Source organism: Eptesicus fuscus, chromosome 11 (assembly GCF_027574615.1).
Source record: "Eptesicus fuscus isolate TK198812 chromosome 11, DD_ASM_mEF_20220401, whole genome shotgun sequence".
Classification (NCBI taxonomy): Eukaryota; Metazoa; Chordata; class Mammalia; order Chiroptera; family Vespertilionidae; genus Eptesicus; species Eptesicus fuscus.
In genome coordinates, this window is record NC_072483.1 from 54,227,022 (window position 1) to 54,249,186 (window position 22,165).

The following is a 22,165-nucleotide window of genomic DNA, read 5'->3' on the forward strand; positions in this document are numbered from 1 at the left end:
ACACTGAAGTAGCACAAGAAGGTTGCAGGGATTTAGTCTGGTGTCTATGTTAAGCCATAAGAAAGTGCCTTCTCAGGTGCCCACTTCAAGTAGAGTCAATTTCACTAGCACTATTATGATAGCAATATTACCTTGAGTTATAATAATAGTAACTATAAAAGGTCAGGCTTCGTGGGAATGTTTCTTTCAGGGCTGTCAAGTAATTGGAAGAGGAGGAGAAGGAGAAGAAATAATATATACAAAGAACTTTTTTTTAAAGTCACAACTTAAAAAACTAATGAAGAAAAAAATTTTTTCTAAGCATTTACACTTTTAAAAAAAACTTAGGTGGTTTATTTATTTATTTATTTATTTATTTATTTATTTATTTATCTTTAGTGTTGAAAGTATTACAGATGTCCTTCCTTTTTTTTTTTTCTTTTGCATTGACCCGCTCTACCCTGCACCCGCCCCCTCCCCCCAGACCTTCACCACACTATTGTCTGTGTCCATGGGCTATGCATAAATGCATATAAGTTCCCTGGTTAATCTCTCCCCAACCACCCCACCCTCATCTTCCCTCTGAGATTTGTTATGCTTCTATGTCTCTGGATCTATTTTGCTCATCAGTTTATTTTGTTCATTAGATTTCACATATGAGTAAGATCATGTGATACTTATCTTTCTCTGACTGGCTTATTTTGCTTAGCATAATACTCTCCAGATTCCTCTATGCTTTCTCACAAACGGTGAGAGATCCTTCTTTTTTTACAGCTGCGTAGTATTCCATGGTGTAAATGTACCATATCATTTTTATCCACTCATCTACTGATGGGCATTTAGGCTGTTTCCAGATCTTAGCTATTGTAAATTGCACCACTATGAGCATAGGGGTTCATATATTCTTTCTGACTGGTGTTTCAGGTTTCTTAGGATATATCTCCAAGGGCAAAGGAAACTAAGGAGAAAATAAACAAATGGGACTACATCAAAATAAAAAGCTTCTGCACAGCAAAAGAAACCATCAACAAAATGAAAAGGAGCCCACTGCATAGGAAAACATATTTGCCAATGATACATCTGATAAGGGGTTAATTTTCAAAATATATAAGAAACTCATACAACTTAACAAAAAGAAGACAATCCAATTACAAAATGGGCAAAGGCTTTAAATAGACACTTCTCCAAAGTGGACATACAGAAGGCCAAGAGACATGAGAAAATGCTCAAAGTCACTAATCATCTGAGAGATGCAAATTAAAATGACAATGAGGAATCACCTGTCAGAAGAGTTAATATTAACACATCAACAAACGACAAGTGTTGGCGAGGATGTGGAGAAAAGGGAACACTAGTGCACTGCTGGTGGGAATGCAGAATGGTACAGCTACTATGGAAAGCAGTATGGTGTTCCCTCAAAAAATTAAAAATGAAACTCCCATTTGACCCAGTGACCCCACTTCTAAGCACTTAAACTTAAAAGCTGTTGAGGATTCCATAAGCAAAGTGACAGCAGGTAGTTTTGAACCTAGTGATCATAAAATACAATACTCTTTATTTGCTCTCTTAACTCATTCTCTTCTTAGATGGGCTTAAATATTTCCGAAGGACTTTCTAAATCAAAATTTCCTGCCCTAGCCAGTTTTGCTCAATGGATAGATCATTGGCCTACGGACTGAAGGGTCCCAGGTTTGATTCCAGTCAAAGGCATATACCTGGGTTGTGGGCTCGATCCCCAGTGTGGAGCATGCAGGAGGCAGCCAATCAATGATTCTCTCTCATCATTGATGTTTCTATCTCTCTCTCCTTTTCTCTCTGAAATCAATAAAAATAAATAGGTAAATCAATCAATCAAACAAAATTTCCTTGTAAATGAAAACATATGGTTCACTAAGCTTTACATTAACTCACAAGTTAAGGCTACAATAGTTACCAATGTAAAATTCCCACTATTTTGTAGATTTTCCCAATGCTTGCAGACAAATTCAATACTATATATACATATTTTGCCTGTTAGTAATAAAAGTATTTCTAATTTATGTTCTATGGGAAAAAATGACATCTGCTCTTAATTGGGAAGTTCATTAAAAAAATCAGACAAGTGCCGTGGCTGGTTTGGCTCAGTGGATAGAGCATCGGCCTGCGGACTGAAGGGTCCCGGGTTCGATTCCGGTCAAATGCATGTACCTTGGTTGCGGGCACATCCCCAGTAGGGGTGTGCAGGAGGCAGCTGATCGATGTTTCTAACTCTCTATCCCTCACCCTTCCTCTCTGTAAAAAAATCAATAAAATAAAATAAAAATAAGACAAGTAAAACAAATTATTCACTAAAATGAAGACAGAGAAATTGAAATTCACTAATGCAGGTGTCTTTACTGTTTGGAGATTCATTTCATTTCTGCCTTTGGACATTGCAAATTCAGACCCCACTTTATTTTTAAAATTAGATAAAACATTATAAAGAAACATACTCTGCTTCATTTTATAGGTTTTCCTTATAACCACCAGAGACTTGAGCAGATTTACTGAAGCAATATGTTTTAAAGCAGTTTTACCATTTTTTCACATCCCTTCAGTGAAGGAATTCGGAGAATGTAACAGAAGCTCAAATAGCAGAATAGTCAGCTTCTGTACACAGGTTACCATGTGCCACAATAAGAAAAAATAGCTCAACAATGTTTATAAAGCACTTGGAAAATATTTGGATAACCCAGAAACTATTATAAGAACTCTAGATATCGCTGTGCACTCCCCAAACCACTCAAAAACACTATAAGTAGCTCCTTTTGTACTAAATAGTTCATGTAAGTGCTATTTCTGAGGAAATATTTCTATTCTTAAAAAAGGGATATTTGAAAAATTTATTTTTTTAAATGGCTGCTTAAAATTTTTTTCATTGATTGATCTTATTTTTAATGGCTGCTTTTCTAATTTTTTAAAAATTAATTCTAGAGAGAAAGAGGAAGGGGAAGAGAGAGAGGGAGAAGGAGAGAGAAGTATCAATTTGTTGTTCCACTTATTTTTGCATTCATTGGTTGCTACTTGTATGTGCCATGACCAAAGATCAAACCCACTGGCCCGTTCCCTGCAGCTCCAACAAAGAGGAGATGGGTACAAGCGCAGTAAAGTCAGGGTGATGTAGGGAGGGTGTCAGTCAATCACCCCTGAGAACAGAAATGACTGGCCAGAATGGGCATGACCACTGCAAGCCTATTTGGGAATACATAATCCCCTAAAAAAAAGAGTTTGTTCTCTTGTGAGTTGTGGCTTGTGGAGCTCTCTTATCCCTGCTTCCTTGCATTTGCCTGTGTGGCCCATGCAATGGATTGATGAACTGCAGTGGGAAACACAACCTCAGCTCTCCTGATGAGGTATTAGGTTGCTCCTACCTGGAACAGAAACTCTGGACACTGGCTCTAAGTCTAGCCTTCTTAAAGTCACAGTTACACTTCTTTTATGGCAGGACTGAAGGAGGGGAGGCCTTGGAAACTCAGGGACTTAATTCCACGCAAATGAAAATCACTCCTTCTCCCATGTGAGTCTCAGAAAATTCTTTTTTTCGGGGATATTGCAAGAATTCCACTCCCATTAGCAACCGGTGGGGACAAGGACCTCTCCCCACCAGTAACAAGAGAAGCCAGACACAAAAGGCCACTCACTATATGACTCCATTTATATGACATATTCAGAAAAGGTAAATCCATAGAGCCAGAGGGCAGATTAATGGTTGGGAGGAGAGAGGAAGGGATAAACTGTTTGATGAGTATGGTCTTCTTTTTGTGGGGGGAGGGGGGTCATAAAAATGTCCTAGAACTAGATAGTGGTGATAGTTATACAACATTGTGAATACACTAAAAGTCACTAAAGGCAAAATTTATGTTGTTTGTTTTACCACCATAAAAAAAAAAAAAGCCCATATTATGTTGTGGTTGTATTGTGCAAGGCATTGTGCTAAGTACTATCGTATGAGAACATAATTAATCCTCACAACAACTCTATCAATTAGACACAATTATTACCCTCTTTTACAAAAGACAGAGACCAGGTTCAAATATGTAAGAAATTTGCCCAAGAGTACATCAGATATAAGCAAAGGCCGGGACTTAACTTGAGGCCTTGGGAGTATACCATGCACTCCACTGTCATAATCTGAAATACTATGTTGCTGCCTCAAATACTGTTTGATATAGCTACATGGTTTAATAGCACCCAATCATTAAAAAATATTTTAAACTAGAAGCCCAGTGCACGAAATTCGTGCACGGAGGGGTGTTGTCCCTCAGCCTAGCCTGTACTCTCTCCAATCTGGGACTCCTGGAGGGATGTCCGACTGCCCGTTTAGGCCCGATCCTGGTGGGATTGGGCCTAAACGGGCAGTCGGACATCCCTCTCACAATCCAGGACTGCTGGCTCCCAACTGCTTGCCTGCCTACCTTCCTGATTGCCCCTAACCACTTCTGCCTGCCAGCCTGATCACCCCCTAACCACTCCGCTGCCAGCCTGGTTGATGCTTAACTGCTCCCCTGCCAGCCTGTTTGCCCCCAACTTCCCTCCTCTGCCGGCCTGGTCACCCCTAACTGCCCTCTCCTGCAGGGTTGATCACCTCCAACTGCCCTCCCTTGCAAACCTGGTCCCTCTCAACTGCCCTCCCTTGTAGGCCGGGTGCCTCCCAACTGCCCTCTCCTGCTGGCCATCTTGTGGTGGCCATCTTGTGTCCACATGGGGCAGGATCTTTGACCACATGGGGGCAGCAATCTTGTGTGTTGGAGTGATGGTCAATCTGCATATTACTCTTTTATTAGATAGGATGGAGGCCTGGTGCACGGGTGGGGGCCAGCTGGTTTGCCCTGAAGGGTGTCCCGGATCAGGGTGGGGTTCCCTTGGGGCATACGGCGGCCTGAGCAAGGGGCCTGTGGTGGTTTGCAGGCCGGCCATGCCCCCTGGCAACCCAAGCGGAGGCTCTGGTATCTGGAATTTATTTTCCTTCTACAATTGAAACTTTGTAGCCTGGAGTGGAGCCAAGCCTGCTGCTCCCTCCGGGGCGGCAGCCATTTCTGTTGCAGTTAATTCACCTTCTACAATTGAAACTTTGTAGCCTTAAGCGGTGAGCCCAGCCAGGGTGTGCGAAAAGCTTTGCTTCCCCTATTGCCACCGGCAACCCTGGCTTGCTCTCTCAAGCTCCATTCTGCCGCCATTTGTTTGAATTTGTTTACCTTCTATAATTGAAACTTTGTAGCTTGAGTGGAGGCTTAGGCCTGCAACAGCTATCGGAAAGCTTGGCTTGCTCTGTTACCTGGGAAACCTTGCTCTCTGTGGCTGTAGCCATCTTGGCTGGGGTTAATTTGCATACTTACCCTGATTGGCTGGTGGGCATGGCTGGTGGGCTTGGCTGGTGGGCGTGGCTTATGTAGTGGAGTGATGGTTAATTTGCATATTACCATTTTATTAGAGAGGATATGCATTTGAATAGAGAAATTCTTATGACATAATGATAACTGGAAAAATCACACTGCAAAGAACACATACACATTTTGTATATAAACACATACACATATGGTGTATACATATACACAGTTTTGGAATACTCAATATTATGTATGTTTTATATTTCCTTCTCATTTTCAGACATAACTACATACTATGAGTGATTTTAATTTTCTTCAGTTTTTTTCTTTTAGAAAAATTAGGAAATATTATGTAATCAGAAAAATAAAATGAACATATTTTAATATATTTTTATTGATTTCAGAGAGGAAGGGAGAGGGAGAGAAAGATAGAAACATCAATGATGAGAGAAAATCATTGATCGGCTGCTTCCTGCATGCCCCCTACTGAGGATCGAGCCCACAACCCAGGCATATGCCCTAGACTGGAATTGAACCTGAGACCCTTCAGTCTGCAGGCCGATGCTAGGGCAGTAAACATATTTTTAAAGAGCTGCTTTTGATGAAAAATGTTGTAGGAACCTAGATGACAGTGTAGGTAAACGCCTGTACACGCCACCTCCCACAGCCACATCAAAACTACAACTAAAACACAGAACAACCATCCTCCAGAACTGCCTGAAAGCTGGCTGAAGGGAAGTCCTACAAGTAGAGAAGTAAAAAAGAAAGCACGCTCACACTGGTAGGAGGGGAGGAGGCGCAGAACCAGCTGGACCAGCACCCACGTGTAGCATGTTTCTAATCAGGAGGGAGACTGTATATGCAGAGGCTGCCCTTGAAGAGCAAGGGGTCTCAGCCCCACACCAGACCCCAAGCCCAGGGTCCCAGAGCTGGGAAGAGAAGTTCCCTTAACTACGGGCTATAAGAAACAGTGGGGATTGGGGTTCAGTGACATGGAGGCTGCTGGATATCCAGTTGTTCCTTTTAAAGGGGCGACACACAAACTTAGACTTGCTTCCTCCCAGCTCCAGCGCCAGGGAGAGGCTCTGAGGGACCAAGACACATACAGGGAGGAACTGGATTGTCTGGCATCGAGGCAGGTACATGGGGAACAGCTTTCTCCCAGACAGGGGTGCTCACAAGGGTCATTGGGACCTCCCCGGTCGCAGGGCTGACTGGCAGCCATATCTGTTTCCATCAGCTTGGCCCACACTGTTAGCTCCACCCTGGTGATTCCCTGAGGCCCTGCCCCATCCAATTTGCAGCCCCATCCAACCTGTTTTTAGAAGCTTGTCCATATGAATGGCCTGTCCTGGCTCAGGCTTCAGACTTTGCTAGAACCTCTCAAACAAGTTGCAGCTGAGGCAGCATGGCCCAAACCTACCAATAAAAGGCCCAAGACCCTGCAAGAGCACGAGCCTGCCTTGCTTCACAGCTGGGCCTCACCTGGGCACCTTCAAGCCCAATACAAATATCTCCTGCAGGGAGTCCCCAGGCAGTGGCTGACTTTGCACCTCCCTAGAGGCCCTAGAACCAGTGCACCAGCTTCAGAGCATAGCAGATTACAACTCTACACATCCACTCAAGAGGCAGACTCAGTGAGCACCAAAATCCCACTGAAGCAAGTCCTGCTCCATAGGGGTGTCTCCTGCACAGCAGTTCTCCCACTGTAGCCACAGCTGGTCCTTACAGCCAATTGGCTTGGAGGTCAATTCCTCCCAGTGACGCCAACAGCAATCAATGCTCAACTACAAGACTGTACACAGCCCACACAGGGACACACCTAGTGCGCAGCTCAGGTGACTGGGGAGGCTGAGCCACTGGGCCCTACAGGACACCTACTACACAAGGCTACTCTACCAATTCCAGGAGACATAGCAGCTCTGATACATAGAAACAAACACGGGGGAGCAGCCAAAACGCAGGGACAGAGAAACACGTGTGCTGTGTTTTTTTTTAATCAGAAGGGAGATCATCTCTGCAGAGGCCCCTGTGAGGAGCAAGGGGTCCTAGCCCCACACCAGCCCCCCAGCCCAGAGTCCCAGAGCTGGGAAGAGATTTCCCCATAACCATGGGCTATAAAAACCAGTGGGGATTGGGGCTGAGGGACATGGAGGCTGCTGGAGACTTGGGTGTTCCTTTTAAAGGGCTCGAGCACAAACTTACTCAGACTCCATCCCTGTGAGCTCCAACGCCAGGCTCCGGACAGCAGCTCTGGGGGACCCAGACACATACAGGAAGGAACTGGATTGTCTGGAATCAGAGCAGGAGGACAGGTGACAGCTTTCCCCCAGACAAGGGTGCTCACAGCAGTCACTGTTCCTGGGCTGGCAGCCATATCTGTTCCCATCAGCTTGGCCCACACTGTTTGCTCCACCCTGGTGATTCCCTGAGGCCCCACCCCATCCAATTTGCAGCCCCACCCAACCTGTTTGCAGAAGCTTGTCAATAGCCTGTCCTGGCTTAGGCTTCAGATTTTGCTAGAACCTCTCAAACAAGTTGCAGCTGAAGCAGAATGGCCCAAACCTACCAATAAAAGGCCCAAGACCCTGCAAGAGCATGAGCCTGCCTTGCTTCACAGCTGGGCCTCACCTGGGCACCTCCAAGCCCAATACAACTATCGCCTGCAGGGAGTCCCCAGGCAGTGGCTGACTTTGCACCTCCCTGGAGGCCCTAGAGCCAGTGCACCTGGTGGACAGCTTCAGAGCATAGCAGATTACAACTCTACATATCCACTCAGAGGCAGACTCAGTGAGCACCAAAATCCCACTGAAGCAAGTCCTGCTCCATAGGGGTGTCTCCTGCACAGCAGCTCTCCCACCTGTAGCCACAGCTGGTCCTCACAGCCAATTAGCCTGGAGGTCAATTCCTCCTAGAGATGCCGATAGCAATCAATGCTCAACTATAAGATTGTGCACACAGCCCACACAGGGTTGTATCTAGAGTGCCCAGCTTAGGTGACTAGGGAGGATACTGGGCCCTACAGGACACCTGCTACACAAAGCCACTCTACCAACTCCAGGAGACATAGCAGCTCTATCTGATATATAAAAAGAAACATAGGGAAGCAGTCAAAATGGGGGGACAAAGAAACATGTCATAAATGAAAGAAATGAAACCAAGCAAATTACTGGACACAGAATTCAAAACCATGGTTATAAGGTTACTCAAGGATCTTCATAAGACCTTCAGGGGGCTTAGTGATATTTTCAAGAATCTTAGTGAGAATGTCAAAGACATGGCAAAGGACCAAGCCCGAAATTAAGCATATATTAATGGAAATAAAGAATAATTTACAGGGATTCAACCGTAGAGGATTCTGAAAATCATATCAACAATTTGGAATATAAGGAAGCAAAACAAACAAATAAACAAAAAGAAACACCCAATCAGAAGAGCAAAAAGAAAAAAGAGTCCAAAAATATGAAGATAGTGTAAGGAGCCTCTGGGGCAATTTTAAGGTACCAACATTCATATTTTGGGGGTGCCAAAAGGAGAAGAGAGATAATAAAATATTGAAAACCTATTTGAAGAAATAATGACAGAAAACTTCCCCTACCTGGTGAAAGAAATGGACTTATAAGACCAGGAAGTGTAGTGAGTCCCAAACAAGAGGAACCCAAAGAGGTCCACACCAAGACACATCATAATTAAAATGCCAAGGGTTAAAGACAGACAGAATCGTAAAAGCAGCAAGAGAAAAGCAGTTAGCTACAAGGGAGTACCCATACACCTGTGAGCTGATTTCTGAACAAAAACTTTTCAGGCCAGAAGAGAGTTGCAAGAAATAGTCAAAGTGATGAATAGCAAGAACCTACAATCAAGATTACTCTACCCAGCAAAGCTCTCACTTATAATTGAGGGTCAGATAAAGAGTTGCACAGACAAGAAAAAGCTAAAGGAGTTCATCACCACCAAACCAGTATTACATGAAATGCTGAAGGGTTTTCCTTAAGAAGAGGAAGAAGAAGAAGAAGAAGAAGAAGAAGAAGAAGAAGAAGAAGAAGAAGAAGAAGAAGAAGAAGAAGAAGAAGAAGAAGAAGAAGAAAGAGGAGGAGGAGGAGGAAGAAGCAGGGGAAGGAAGAAGAGGGGAAGGAGGAGGAGGAGGAGGAGGAGGAGGAGAAGGAGATAAAAAATATGGACAATAAAATGGCTATAAATACATATCTATCAACAGTTGAATCTAAAAATCAAAATAAATGAACTATAAATCTAATGAACAAAATAAACTGGTGAATAAAATCAAATCAGAGGAATAGAAACATGGGACAGACTGACAAATCTCAGAAAGAAGGGAAGATTAACCAAAGATATTACCTGTGGACACAGACAGTAGGGTGGTGAAGGCCTGGAGTGGGATGGGAACCAGATAGAGGGGAGCAATGAGGGAGAAAACTTGGGACATCTGCAATACTCTCAACAATAAAGATTTTTTTTTAATGAGAAAAAAAAGAGCCACTTACAGTGGTTCTATGATGATAATTATGCATTTAAACTATTCAAATAAGCTTGCAAGAGATTTTGCTTTACTTCATTATCTCATAGTTATATAAATATCTTGTAACTTTAAACTTGACTTTTTCTCTAATAAAGATTTCATGGGACCTAAGCACTGGTATTTTTTTTAAGATCTCTAAATAATATTTTTGAAGAAACTAGAGGCTAAGATCACAAATCCAATTTATGAAATCACCCAGCAACAACTGGAAAATATTTTCAATGACTTGGAAAATCGGATTAGATGATGAATCATGGAAGATGATTTTAATCTTGAATCTGAGGACTATTTCTACTATAAGTAAAACATCAAAGATGATGTTTCTATGCACAATTTTCAGTTTTATTTCTCCCAGAACTTAAAAAAAATTATTTTTACTCAAGGACTTTCTAAACAATACATATTCATCTATGAACATCAAGGAGAATATGAACCTACATAAAATATATAGTACAAACTTCTAAGCAGTTCCCCTTAAACTTTATTGTCAATTCAAATTCTCTGGATTAAAATGCAGATTCCGACCTACTAGGTTTGCTGGGTGGAGTGTGAGAGTCTGCTGTGCTAAGATGTCCAGATGTTGCTGCTGTTGCTTCTGGGGGCCACACTTGAATAACAAGGCTATGTCTCTTTAAGCCTTTAAAATGGGGATTAATGACCTCCATCTCAAAAAAAGACATCATGCCCCACCTAAAGCCACTCTCATTTAAACAACAGCTGTCTAAGTGACTGTCCTGATTTCAGTATCACTCCCTTCCATTCTTATCATTCACATTATTTCCAAAGTAATCTTCTAAAATGTAACCCAGTTAGCCCAGCCGGCTTGGCTCAGTGATTGAGTGTGGACTTGACTTTTTTCTCTAATAAAGATCCAATGGGACCTAAGCACTGGTATTTTTTAAAGATCTCTAAATAATATTTTTGAAGAAACTAGAGGCCAAGATCACAAATCCTTTAATTCAATTATTTCAGCACATTCTGAATAAGGTATCACATTTATTAAGAGTTATGAAAGTTGCTATATTTCTTATTTGAGTGCATTCCAGCAAGATAGAGGCACTTTCAAAGTTTTTTTGAAAGAACTAATAAGCAATACAGAACAGTTCCTGCTGTGTACAGCTTTAGCTGTGGGAAGCAGAAACACCTACTTCCCCTGGATCCCCAGATTATTTACGTGAGTTTCACTAATGAATCCCCAGCTTGAGGCCTTATTTCTATGTTAAATCTCCTTTGAAAGGAACATCCCCCCTTCTCCTCATACTCACACCCAAATAAAAGTCCAAAATGTAATGTGCTTCTTCCTGTTTAAGGACACATAAAATTGGAATCCTTCTCTAAGAACAAGGAATGAGACTGTTGAAAACCACAGATGAAAACTATTTGAACATTTATGTCATGGGTGGGAAAGTAAACAACATTTTTGGAGCCACCACTGAAATGTGGATGTTTTCAAAAATAGTTTCTCATTGAGTCTTCATGGCTAGGCTCCTCCTTACTCAGAGAGGTCAAGTGTACCCAAGATTGCATAGTGAGTGACATAGGTGGAATTTCAACCTGTTTGTTTCCATGTAGACGCAACCTGTTATAACATTATAATCTCTATTTTTAGAAAACTTGTTAGTCCGGGTGGAAAGAGGTTCAAAAAGGTAGCTAAGGAACATGGTTTAACCATCTAAGGTTGCCAGGTCTTTCCAGAGATATTAACCTTGTCATAGGACCAGCTTCATTGTCCAGTGACCTGTACCACCACACAGGACCCTATGCTAAGAAGGATCCTTTGCTTGGGTTAATGTTGTGCTATTGGTGCATTAAAATTTCCAATAATATTTGCCCTGACCAGTGTTGCTAAGTGGTTAGAGCATTGGCCCTTGGAATGAAAGATCTTGGGTTCGATTTCTGGTCAAGGGAAAGTATCTGAGTTGTAGTTCCAATCCTCGACCCCCTGGGGCCCATGTTGGGGGGGGGGTGTGAGAGGAGGGAAGGGAGAGCAAAGGGAGAGGCAACCAATTGATATCTCTCTCCACTTACTCCCTCCCTTCCACTCTCTCTAGGAATTAATGGAAAAAATATCCTTGAGTGAGGATTAACAAAAATGAAAATAAATAAAATCTCAATAATTTTTAAAGGAAATATCTATATTTTCATTTTTCACTGAGCTCTATAAATAATACAGCTGGTCCTTCCAGTTAAGGACAACAAGTGAGAATAAAGCTTATAGATAAGAGAAGCTTCCTTGAGGAGCCAAAAGGTGGCGAGTCCCAGTGTCAGGGTCACTGGCCATCTGGAATAGAATAAGGTTGAGTGTCATAGGCAGGAGATAAAGCCTGGCCCAGTACTAGCAAGCAGTGTTATGGGAAGAAACAATGAGATCTATGCCTTAGGCCCATTTTTGCAAATTGGAAACATGTAACTGTATATACTTTAGGAATGGGAATTTGTCTACAGACACATATTGAACCCATTAGAGTGCCTGTGAGAATGGAAATGTCACGGGGATAGAGAATGAAGGGAGCAATAATAAAATAAAGCAAGAGAATGGCCAAACCAGAGATTTATAATGAATTTAAGAGTTTGTGTAACTCCATTCTGGGGGGACAAATTTTTTTAAATAAATAAAGAAAGCCCTAGCTGGTTTGGCTTAGTGAATAGAGTATCGGCCCTCTGAAGGGTCCCAGGTTCAATTCCAGTCAAGGGCATGTACCTCAGTTGCAGTCTCAATCCCTGGCCCTGATAAAGGTGAGTGTGGGAGGTAGCCAATCAATGTGTCTCTCTCACATCATCCCTTTCACTCTGTATAAAAATCAAAATCAATGGAAAAATACCCCCGGGTGGGGATTAACAACAAACAAACAAACAAATAAATAAAATAAAGATAATGAGTAGATAGATAAGTAAAAGGAAACTGAGTGGTTACCTCAAGTCACCAGAGAATCATAAAAAGAAATTAAAGAATGTTTCTTTCATCTTCACAGTTCAAAGGGCTGAATAAACATGAATCAAACATACCAGGAACTGTTCTAATGCTGGGAATACCCAGGTGAGTGAGACACTGTCTCCACTTTTCAGAAATGCCATTATTTCCTCTTTTGATCAGTTCCACTCCTTTTGGCCAACTCTGAAGAGGTGTTTTTTACACTCATGTTGTTTTAAATCTAACAAGTACAACCGATACTGTAATCTGAATCCTGTCTTCTTTATGGAACCTAAAAGTTAAAGGGAGTTTTGAGGTCACCTAGGCCCTCTTTCCACAGCCTCAGGAAGCTCTTCTATTTCTCAACTTATGGACGTTTCCTTCCCTGTGATGATCATGTTTGGTTAGCATTTCTTTCTTATGGAATCACTGTGGATACATATAACCTCTGGGACAACTCCCCTTAGTCTCTCTTCTCTGGGTTCAGCTTTGCTAGGACCTTTAACTCTTGTCATAGACAGACTGGTCTTATCATTATTTCACCTTATTCTGGAACAATCACCCTCTCCTAACCAACTGCTCAGATCCCATCCATCTGCTCAAACCCTATTCTTCTGGAAAGCCATGGTGGCCACTCCATTCTCTGCATTTACACTGATTCAGGGGCCCCTGTGGCCTTGAGTAACCAGTTATCTTGCCATTGGATTATCTAGTGTCCCAAATGATGGCAAGTATCTCAAAACCTTTTTATCAACAAGTCATGTTTGAGTACTCATCTCTATTGGGTTGACCCAATCTAAATAGCTATTCAATATTTTGGTAATTTTTTAAGATGGTATTGATATTGGGAGCCTCATTGGCTAAACCACAGTTTGGATGGAAAATCTTATCCAATAAAGAATGTTTCAAGATAAGCAATGAAATGAACTCCCAGTAAACCAAATGTATACATTTTTTTAGAAAATAAATTTATTCTCAAGGAAGACAGAGAGAAATAGTTTTCTCTCTCTGTTTCTAAAATCAGTTCAGCTAAAAAAAACACCTACTTATTTGATTATGCTTTAATACTCAGCTGATCCATGAGATTTGTAACTGGTTTCTGAGAGGCTCAGGACCCTGAAAGGAAGCAGTTGATTTTTCTGGAACATGATGGTGTTTATCAGGAATTTGTACCTTTAAAAAATAATATTTGCTTTTAGATATTCATATGGTTTAGCTTCTATACGTAATCAAACTGTGTAATCCTGTAATATGAATTCAGGTTTCATATAATAAAGTATTTTTCAGCTAAAAGTTATTAGGTTATGATAAAGTTAAAAATAAAAAAGCATAACTCTGATGTCATGTGTTTTTAGGTTTGTGCAGGAAAAAATTGAAAGGAAATGTACAAAAATATTAAGAATGGTTATCTTAACAATGGCTATCTTTGGTTTGAATGATTCACTTTTATTTTCCTTATAGTTTAGAAATTTTCTATGACGTACTTTATATAATAAAATTTATGATTAAAAATTTAATTCTTAAACCCCTTATGTCTGCAACATTGGGATAATGGTGAAAAGAATGTCTGTGTTTTTCTATTTATGGATATCAGCACTACAAATGTGGAATGTAAAGAATGATAAAAACTGTGTCCTACCAGAACTGAGATTATATGCTAACAAATATTCTACTCCAACTATCCTCAAGGCTGTATGAAACCATAGTCCACAGTTAACAGTGAATACAACCCTAAAGGAGGTCTACATTACATGAACATGCCATTTTTGTTTGTTTTTTGTTTGTTTTGTTTTGTTTTAAAGGAAGCAACTCCTGTATACAATTGAGGTTGTTTCTTGTGCTTACTAGTTAGAGATTTTGATAGAATTTTCACTGATAAAACTTGTTTGACACACACAAAATAAATTCTTGTATAATTAAAAAAAATTCTTAAGTAGAGACATTTTTAATGAACTTAAAAAATCATCAGTCATAAGTCTTTGTAATTGCATCTTTTATCAGTTAAACAAATATCCAAAGCAAACACTTTGAATGCCTCTGCATACTGCAGTGTTCAAAGAGAAGCAAAAACAAAGGCATCATGATTCCCATAAGGAAACTTCAGTCCAGATCAATGCAATCTACTGCCTTTCCTGCCCCACCCAAATCCCATCCTCCCAAACATGTAATATTTATTTGGTTTGTCTTCCTTATTCTCAACCATTGTCTAGAAGTTTGGCCCATTGTTTTCCAGAGCTTCTTGACTGGGCTGTACTTATAACTACCAGCCACCCAACATATTGATAATAGAAAGCTCCCTATGCCTGATATTAATTCAAGTATTCACCGTTCCCACTCAATCTACTACATATAGACTTTTGTTTTCCTGCAGATCAAAATGGAGCACCTGTAAAGAACTCTGGAAAGTATTCATAAACCCCACATGTACACAGGCGTCCATTTCCAAACCAGACAATGCAGAGGGAGCACTGTTACGTGGCTGCTCTGCCTCCTGCCTCAGCACTTCATGGTTCCATTTTGCACATTCAAACACCTGCAAGTGGTTGCCCAGCTGGTAGCCATTAATTTGTGCAAAACCAAGAAATGTGAAGCAAATTAAGGGATTGGGGAAATATAAATGGAAACAGCAAGTAAACTATATCTGGAAATCATACTGAGACCTCAGTGTAGAAAAACATTTTTTTAAGAAAGCTGGCACAGTAGAGTGGAGTTAGGTAAGACTTGCAATCAAATTCCAACTCTGCTACTGACAAGATATATTACACTAGTAAAGTTACCTTGCTTCTGTAAGCCTCTGCTTTTAGTTTGTTTTGATCTGTAAAATGAGAAAAAAATAATATCTACTCCTTAGGGGGTTTGCGATAATTTAGATAATGCATCTCTTACACTCAATGCAGTGTCTGACACATAGTAATTATTTTAAAAAGATAGTTTTGCTGTAGAAACTGTTGTTTTGTTCATTATTATTTTAGAAGAACAGGCAGTGGGCAGTGGTATTAGCTAATGCTATCAGAATCTTTCCTATGTAAATAGTGAGCTTTTCAAAGAGAGTTTTTAGTGCCTCTCTAAATTACCTGCATGTTTCAATTATTTTTTAATGTGTCTCTTACCTTTGCTTTTATTTTTAGTTCCTCGTGCTTACGGATTAGCTCCTCATTATCTGAAAGTGATGAACCGAGACTTTGTTCCCGTAAATCTCTTATGGTTTTCTGAAACCAACAAGTAACCTAAGTAAAAAGCAACAGAGATCAATTTTCAAATGATTAGAATACTGAGGAAAAATTAAGAAATATTTCCTTAATCTTTCAAAACATAAGCTACATCAATTTCTCTTTGGATAAACTCATCTCATGTATTAAATAATTATGGTGGGGTTTTATGTTTTCTTCACTCAACCCCTACATTCTTCAGAGAAAAAAACACAAAGTAATCCCTGAAAAGCATGAAAATAATATATCAGTTCAGATTACATAGCATGAAGAAAATTATTCAAAATCTCCTAACAAAGAACCAAAATAGATTCCCACAGTCTCTGAGTCGTGCATGCTTCTAGAATATAAATCCCCTTTCCTGGATAAGAATGTGAATCTGAATACAGATACATAGACCAACATGAAGGTAATTGACAGCATAACAGCATATGTAGAGTTATATTTCTACTATAAAAAGACAATGCAAAAATATTGTTTGGTACAGTTGCTGGAAATCATGTTCAGAAAATAAATGAAGAAATTATTAAAACTCTGTTGACATTATAAATGGGGCATGACTCAGATTCATTTAGATTTGATTTACAATACATACCTTACACTGTTAAAACAACAAATAGTAAAGGACTTGAAAGAAGTAGTACATTTTTAAATGATGACTTAAGCTGGCATTGAACTGATGACATGAAGTATCTGGCTGCAGATTCTTTATCCAAATGAAAGGAAAGAGACTTGGATTTTTACTCTCAAATCCTATACAGTGTGGTTGCATGATCACATCATTGCTACTGATTCCTAAGAGCCCACTACATGCTAAACAGTTTAGTAGTTGCTTTTGGGGCATCACCTCTATTTCCCTCAACAACACTATAACAAGCATGATATCATCCTTTTAGAGATGAAAAGAGCTTACGCAGCTTACCCAGGGCCACATAGTAAGTGACAGAACCGGGATTCGTCCCCAAGCCTCCATTATTTCAAAGTTCATGTTGTTTCCACTATGCCCTGCTGCCATCCTTGGCTACGCTAAAGTCTTATGACCATGGGTATGAGGGGGAATTACTTCAAACCTGAAAAATTAATCCTGACAGTCCATTCAAAATGGTGGACACTGCACTATGCTTTCCTCAAGTCTAGGCTGTCTTGTCTACCAACAGCCTCAGGATTTATTTGATCTCCTATAATATGGACAAATGTTTGAAGCAGGTGGCCAAGGAGAAAACTAGGTTAGTCATGGAGCTCCACACAATATGTACACACACACACACACACACACACACACACACACACACACACCACAGAAGTTGAGTTAGTGGTTACCTAGAATAGGACATTCCATTACCATTACAGGGCTGATACCACAAAGCTGGTTATGAAATCAAAGGGTCTATACTAATGCCTGGCATTTCTCAGCATGGAATAGGCAGTAAAATATGGGGTAAGAGGGCTTCTCTGGCCTCTTCTAATTGGAAATCTTTGTTAGCCATCATTTTAGGCTGCCATCGATGCAAAGAAAAGAACTATGGTGATCCTGTAGCAGTTTTCATGTGAAATGAACCTCATTTTCTTCATAATATTTGGTAAGCTGTATATAATACAAACATTAGTCAGTTCCCATATCTAAAATGTAATGTTTATATATTACAACTATCTGAAGATAGTCTGTCCTTCTGGTATCCCAATTAGAAATAGGTAATATGTATAGTGTGCACATTAGAACACACAGAGTACTTTATCAAGAGCTATAACATTTATTCATTTATTTAATTTTATACAAACAATTTCTCACAAAAGGTACAGTGGGCCCATATAAAAACACAACTAGAGAAATCACTTAAGGGTTTCATCAAAGAAAAATGAATCGTGACTATAACCAAATTTCAAAGATCATTTAATGTATTAATATTGGGAGTAAGTTTTATTTATTCTTAGCTCAGGGGAGAAGAACTCTGAAATCTCAAGAATGCTTCAATAGAGAAAGTTAATATAGAATCTGAGTGAATAAAAGTGGGTACAAACAGGTGTTCGTTAATCTCTAAAAACAGGTGAGAAGCCTGAACCCTCAATAAACCTATTTAATTTTGTGAGTCAAAGACTTGTCATCTAGCACATGTCAGTGGCGATGAAAGCAGGAAAGGAATGAGTTGTTGATTTTTAAAAGGTATCTACTGACCTCATCCCTACATTTGGCAAATACTATTTCAATCCCCAAAGAATACTATTCCTGTATGGCAATACTGTTCCCCACAAATGAATGCAGTTAAAGGTCTGTGGAGATATTCCACATATCCTGATCACATACCTGCCTGATGAAGCAAACTGACTCTCTAGATCTACACAGTTTTACTACTGAATCACTCTGGGGAGAGACGTAAAAACAGGTTGGCATAAAACTCAGAAGTAAGTAATTCACTGTGTGGGTGTTTCAGCTCAGTGAGGCATTCACACACATGTGCAGCCTCTTAGATTAGATTTACTATGTGTGCCATGGGACGCATGCAGAACAGGCTCTCAGAGTCCTTCTTGTAAAAGCACAACACCCTAAATAACGAAGAGCTTGTCAACCATAATATTCTGCCACCCCGTAAATCAGTCATTGTGCCCTGCGCGTACCTACTGCAGACAGCTGCACAGATATTCCAAGAGCACTTTTTATAAGGGTGTAAATTATATCAGCTGTTGAGTGGTAAGTACAGTAAGTGATGCATCAGGACATTCTATAGAACATGGTCCCTACAAAGGATAAAAACATGAACCAAGGGTTGGTGGAAAGAAAAGAAGAACAAAAAGCATTCAGAGTATGCACTGGAAATCAGTTCAAGGGAATGATAGTTTAAGGAGGAAGTAAGAACATTTTTTTTTTCCTCTCTCCAGTTCCCACCTTTCAGCTTGATGTAAGTGTTGTGTTCATGGTCATTCCACTGGTTTGACATGACATGCTAGATCCTCAGTGCCCAGGGCAGGTAGAACTAAGGTAGAGAAGGAGTGGGGCAGATCTTTTTTATAGGGGAAGGGGACTACCTATCTGAGAATGAAGGAAGACAGAGAGAGAAAAAAGGAAAATCAGCAAAGATGCAAAGAAGAAGCGATCAGAGATGTTCAATGAAAACCAAGAGCTATCTTGGATATTAAAGACGGTGCCAGAAAAACTCAGTCAAATGGTGTAGACCTGCACTGTCCTATGTGGTAGCCAATAAGCACATATGGCTATTGAGTGCTTGGAATGTGACAAGTCCAACTTGAGATGTATAAAATACACAGCAGATTTCATTGTCATAGTTTTAAAAATTAATGAACATATCTCATTAAGAATATTCATATTGATTAAATGTTGAAATACTATTTTGGATATCTTGGATTAAACACAATACATTATTGCTTTTTTTATGAGTCTTTTAAACTTTTTAATGTTTCTTTTTCACTTTTTTAATGTGGCTACTACAACTTTTGTTTTTATTTTATTTTTTGTTAATTCTCACCCGAGGATATTTTCCCATTGATTTTTAGAGAGAGTGGAAGAGAGAGAAACAGAGAGAGAGAGAGAGAAACATCTATGTGAGAGAGACACATCGATTGGTTACCTCTTGCACGTGCCCCGACTGGGGCCAGGGATGGAGCCTGCAACCGAAGTATGTGCCCTTAACTGGAATTGAACCTGCTACCCTTCAGTCTGCAGGCTGATGCTCCATCCACGGAGCCAAACCAGCTAGGGCATGGCTACTACAACTTTTAAAGTCACATATGTAGCCCTGGCCAGGTGGCTCAGTTGGTTGGAGCATTGTCCCATACACCAAAAGATTGTGGGTTATATTCCCAGTCAGGGTACTTATATAGGTTGAGGGTTTGATCCCTGGTTGGGCATGTATAGGAAGTAGCTGATAGATGTTTCTCTTTCACTTCAATGTTTCTCTCTCTCTCTCTCTCTCTCTCTCTCTCTCTCTCTCTCTCTCTCTCAAAATCAATTTTAAAAAAGCCTATCCTCAGGTGAGGATTTAAATATAAATAGATAAATAGACAAATAAATAAAATCACATACATGGCTTGCGTTATATTTTTATCAGATGGTTCTACAACTCAAGGATTTTGAGAAGATCCTTATTTGTAGATCTAAAGACTGAGTTTTAATTAGAGGCTGTTTAAAATAGTGAAATCAGGAAAATAGTGGGATGAAGCATTGGTTGGTAAGCATGTATGGACCACCGGGTAGGGGTACTGAAGTTCAGCTAATGACTCTTCCAAAGAAGTTTATTGGCTGAGTAAAGGAAGGAGCAGGTGATAGCTTTAAGGAAAGCAGGGGTACCAATGAGGCTTCTCCCACCTTTTTAAAAAATTTTTAAATAGATGAGACATAAGCATTTTTTGCAGGAACTGAAGATGCATGAAGGGGGATTAATGTAGGAATGTACCAGAATGGGAAGGTTGGAAGTGAGCACTACTGAAGGTAGCTTTGGGCCCAGAAAGACTAGCCTTTGCTTGTTGAATAACCCTTCCCCACATTGACCCCCTAGCTGTGAGATAAGAATAAAGAAAGTAAAATAAATGAACCCTACCTTCACAGAGAGGTGTCAGGTACTACTCTAGGCAGGTTACAAGTGACCTTATCCACTCTTTGTACCCCTCCTATGATGAAGATATTTACTTTTGCAATAGATGAGGAAACTGAGACACATACAGGTTAAGCAACTCACTTAAGGTTACACAACTGATAAGAAGAAAGTCCCACGGTTGAACACAGAAATGCCACAGTCAGAATGTATGGAGAACCAAAGGGTTCCAGAGAAGAGAAATGGTTCTTATTAGGCTAGTTTTTGAATGTTTCTAAGACAAAAACCAAAATGCAACAATATATTTATAAACTCTAATTCTAACATGGAAATAGACCCTGTGTACAACCATGGGGCTCAATGGACACAGTGCATTAGAGAGAAGGAGTGCCTCAGAGGAAGACGCCAGCTGTGGGCAGAGGAGGCAACAAGCACAAACTGAGAATTCCTGTTCCAAAATGACACGTGTTAAAGACAGAACCAAAACATGGGGAACACATGAAACACATAGAAAGTACTGTCTGATGACCAAGGATAAATGACCCAAGTGGCAAGCAGGTAATCATCTGCTGCAACCCAAAGTGATGCATCAGACTGAATAAAAGCATCATCGTCCCTTTCTCTGCAATTTGTTCTACAATCTGAGATCAGATCTTATTTTGGATCGTTAAAACTATGCTGCAGGGGGTGAGCTAGCAATAAACAATTCAAACCACCTTAACAGAAATGCTTAAGGGAAGATGAAAATATCTTTCAAATTAGTTTCATTTTCTCTTCCATGTGTAGGACAGTCCCAACAGTTCCTGCCAAAGAATCAGTTACTATCAGAGACACAAAACAAACAAAAAACTGATAATGGGGGCAAGGGGATCAGTTACTTATCTTCTTTAACCCAAGACTTTTTAATAAGCTCTCTTCCAATTACCAAAAATGCACACATAGACAGAGGTGTTTTCAACTATAGTTGAAGGCCACAGGTGACAGGTCTAATGTCTACTTTGATTTTGAAGGCATGTTAGCATTAAACAACAATATTAGCGCCCATAGCTCTTTTTCTTTTTCACTGTAGGGAAACCAATTTCCATTATTTTGCATCAGACGATCTAGTCAAATGCACTCTGTATTTAACTAGGCAATAACCAGACTTCAGACATTCATTTGCTTCATTAGGTGGTAAAGTATTAAAAGCATTAAAGCCATGTCACTGATGTTTGTACCTGAGGATTTGGAAGCAGAGGAGAAAAGAATTATGCCAAAATAGGGATTGGGTTTTTTTAGAGGCATTCTGAGACTGATCTCATTATTGGCTTGTTATTTTGGACTCTATCTCAGAGATTCCAGGAGGACAATTTTCTTTTGTGGAATTTGGAAGCCTTCCATGAATTACTGAAGTCAAAGGGAAGATATTAGTATTCCTTAGCAAATTATCGAATCCCAGTATTCTCTGTTGATGGGCATCAGGAAAGCTAATATATTATACTAGCTGCCCATTGCAGGAATACTCCTGCAAGAATAGGGCTTCCTGCAGCCTGAGCAAAGCTCCCACCCGTCTCCTCTGCCTCTCTCCCACCCGTCTCCGCTGCCTCTCTCCCACCTGTCTCCTCTGCCTCTCTCCCTCCCGTCTACTCTGCCTCTCTCCC

The 22,165-nt window shown here is 40.2% G+C and overlaps 1 protein-coding gene across 1 annotated transcript in view; it reads right to left on the reverse strand.

The window, feature by feature from the left end:
* CCDC141 (coiled-coil domain containing 141) overlaps positions 1-22,165 on the reverse strand; it is a 170,132-nt gene that overhangs the window by 95,592 nt on the left and 52,375 nt on the right. Inside the window, exon 6 of the mRNA XM_008138744.3 lies at positions 15,883-15,999. Within this exon, the coding sequence (XP_008136966.2) occupies positions 15,883-15,999 (117 nt within the window). The remainder of the gene's footprint in view (positions 1-15,882; positions 16,000-22,165) is intronic.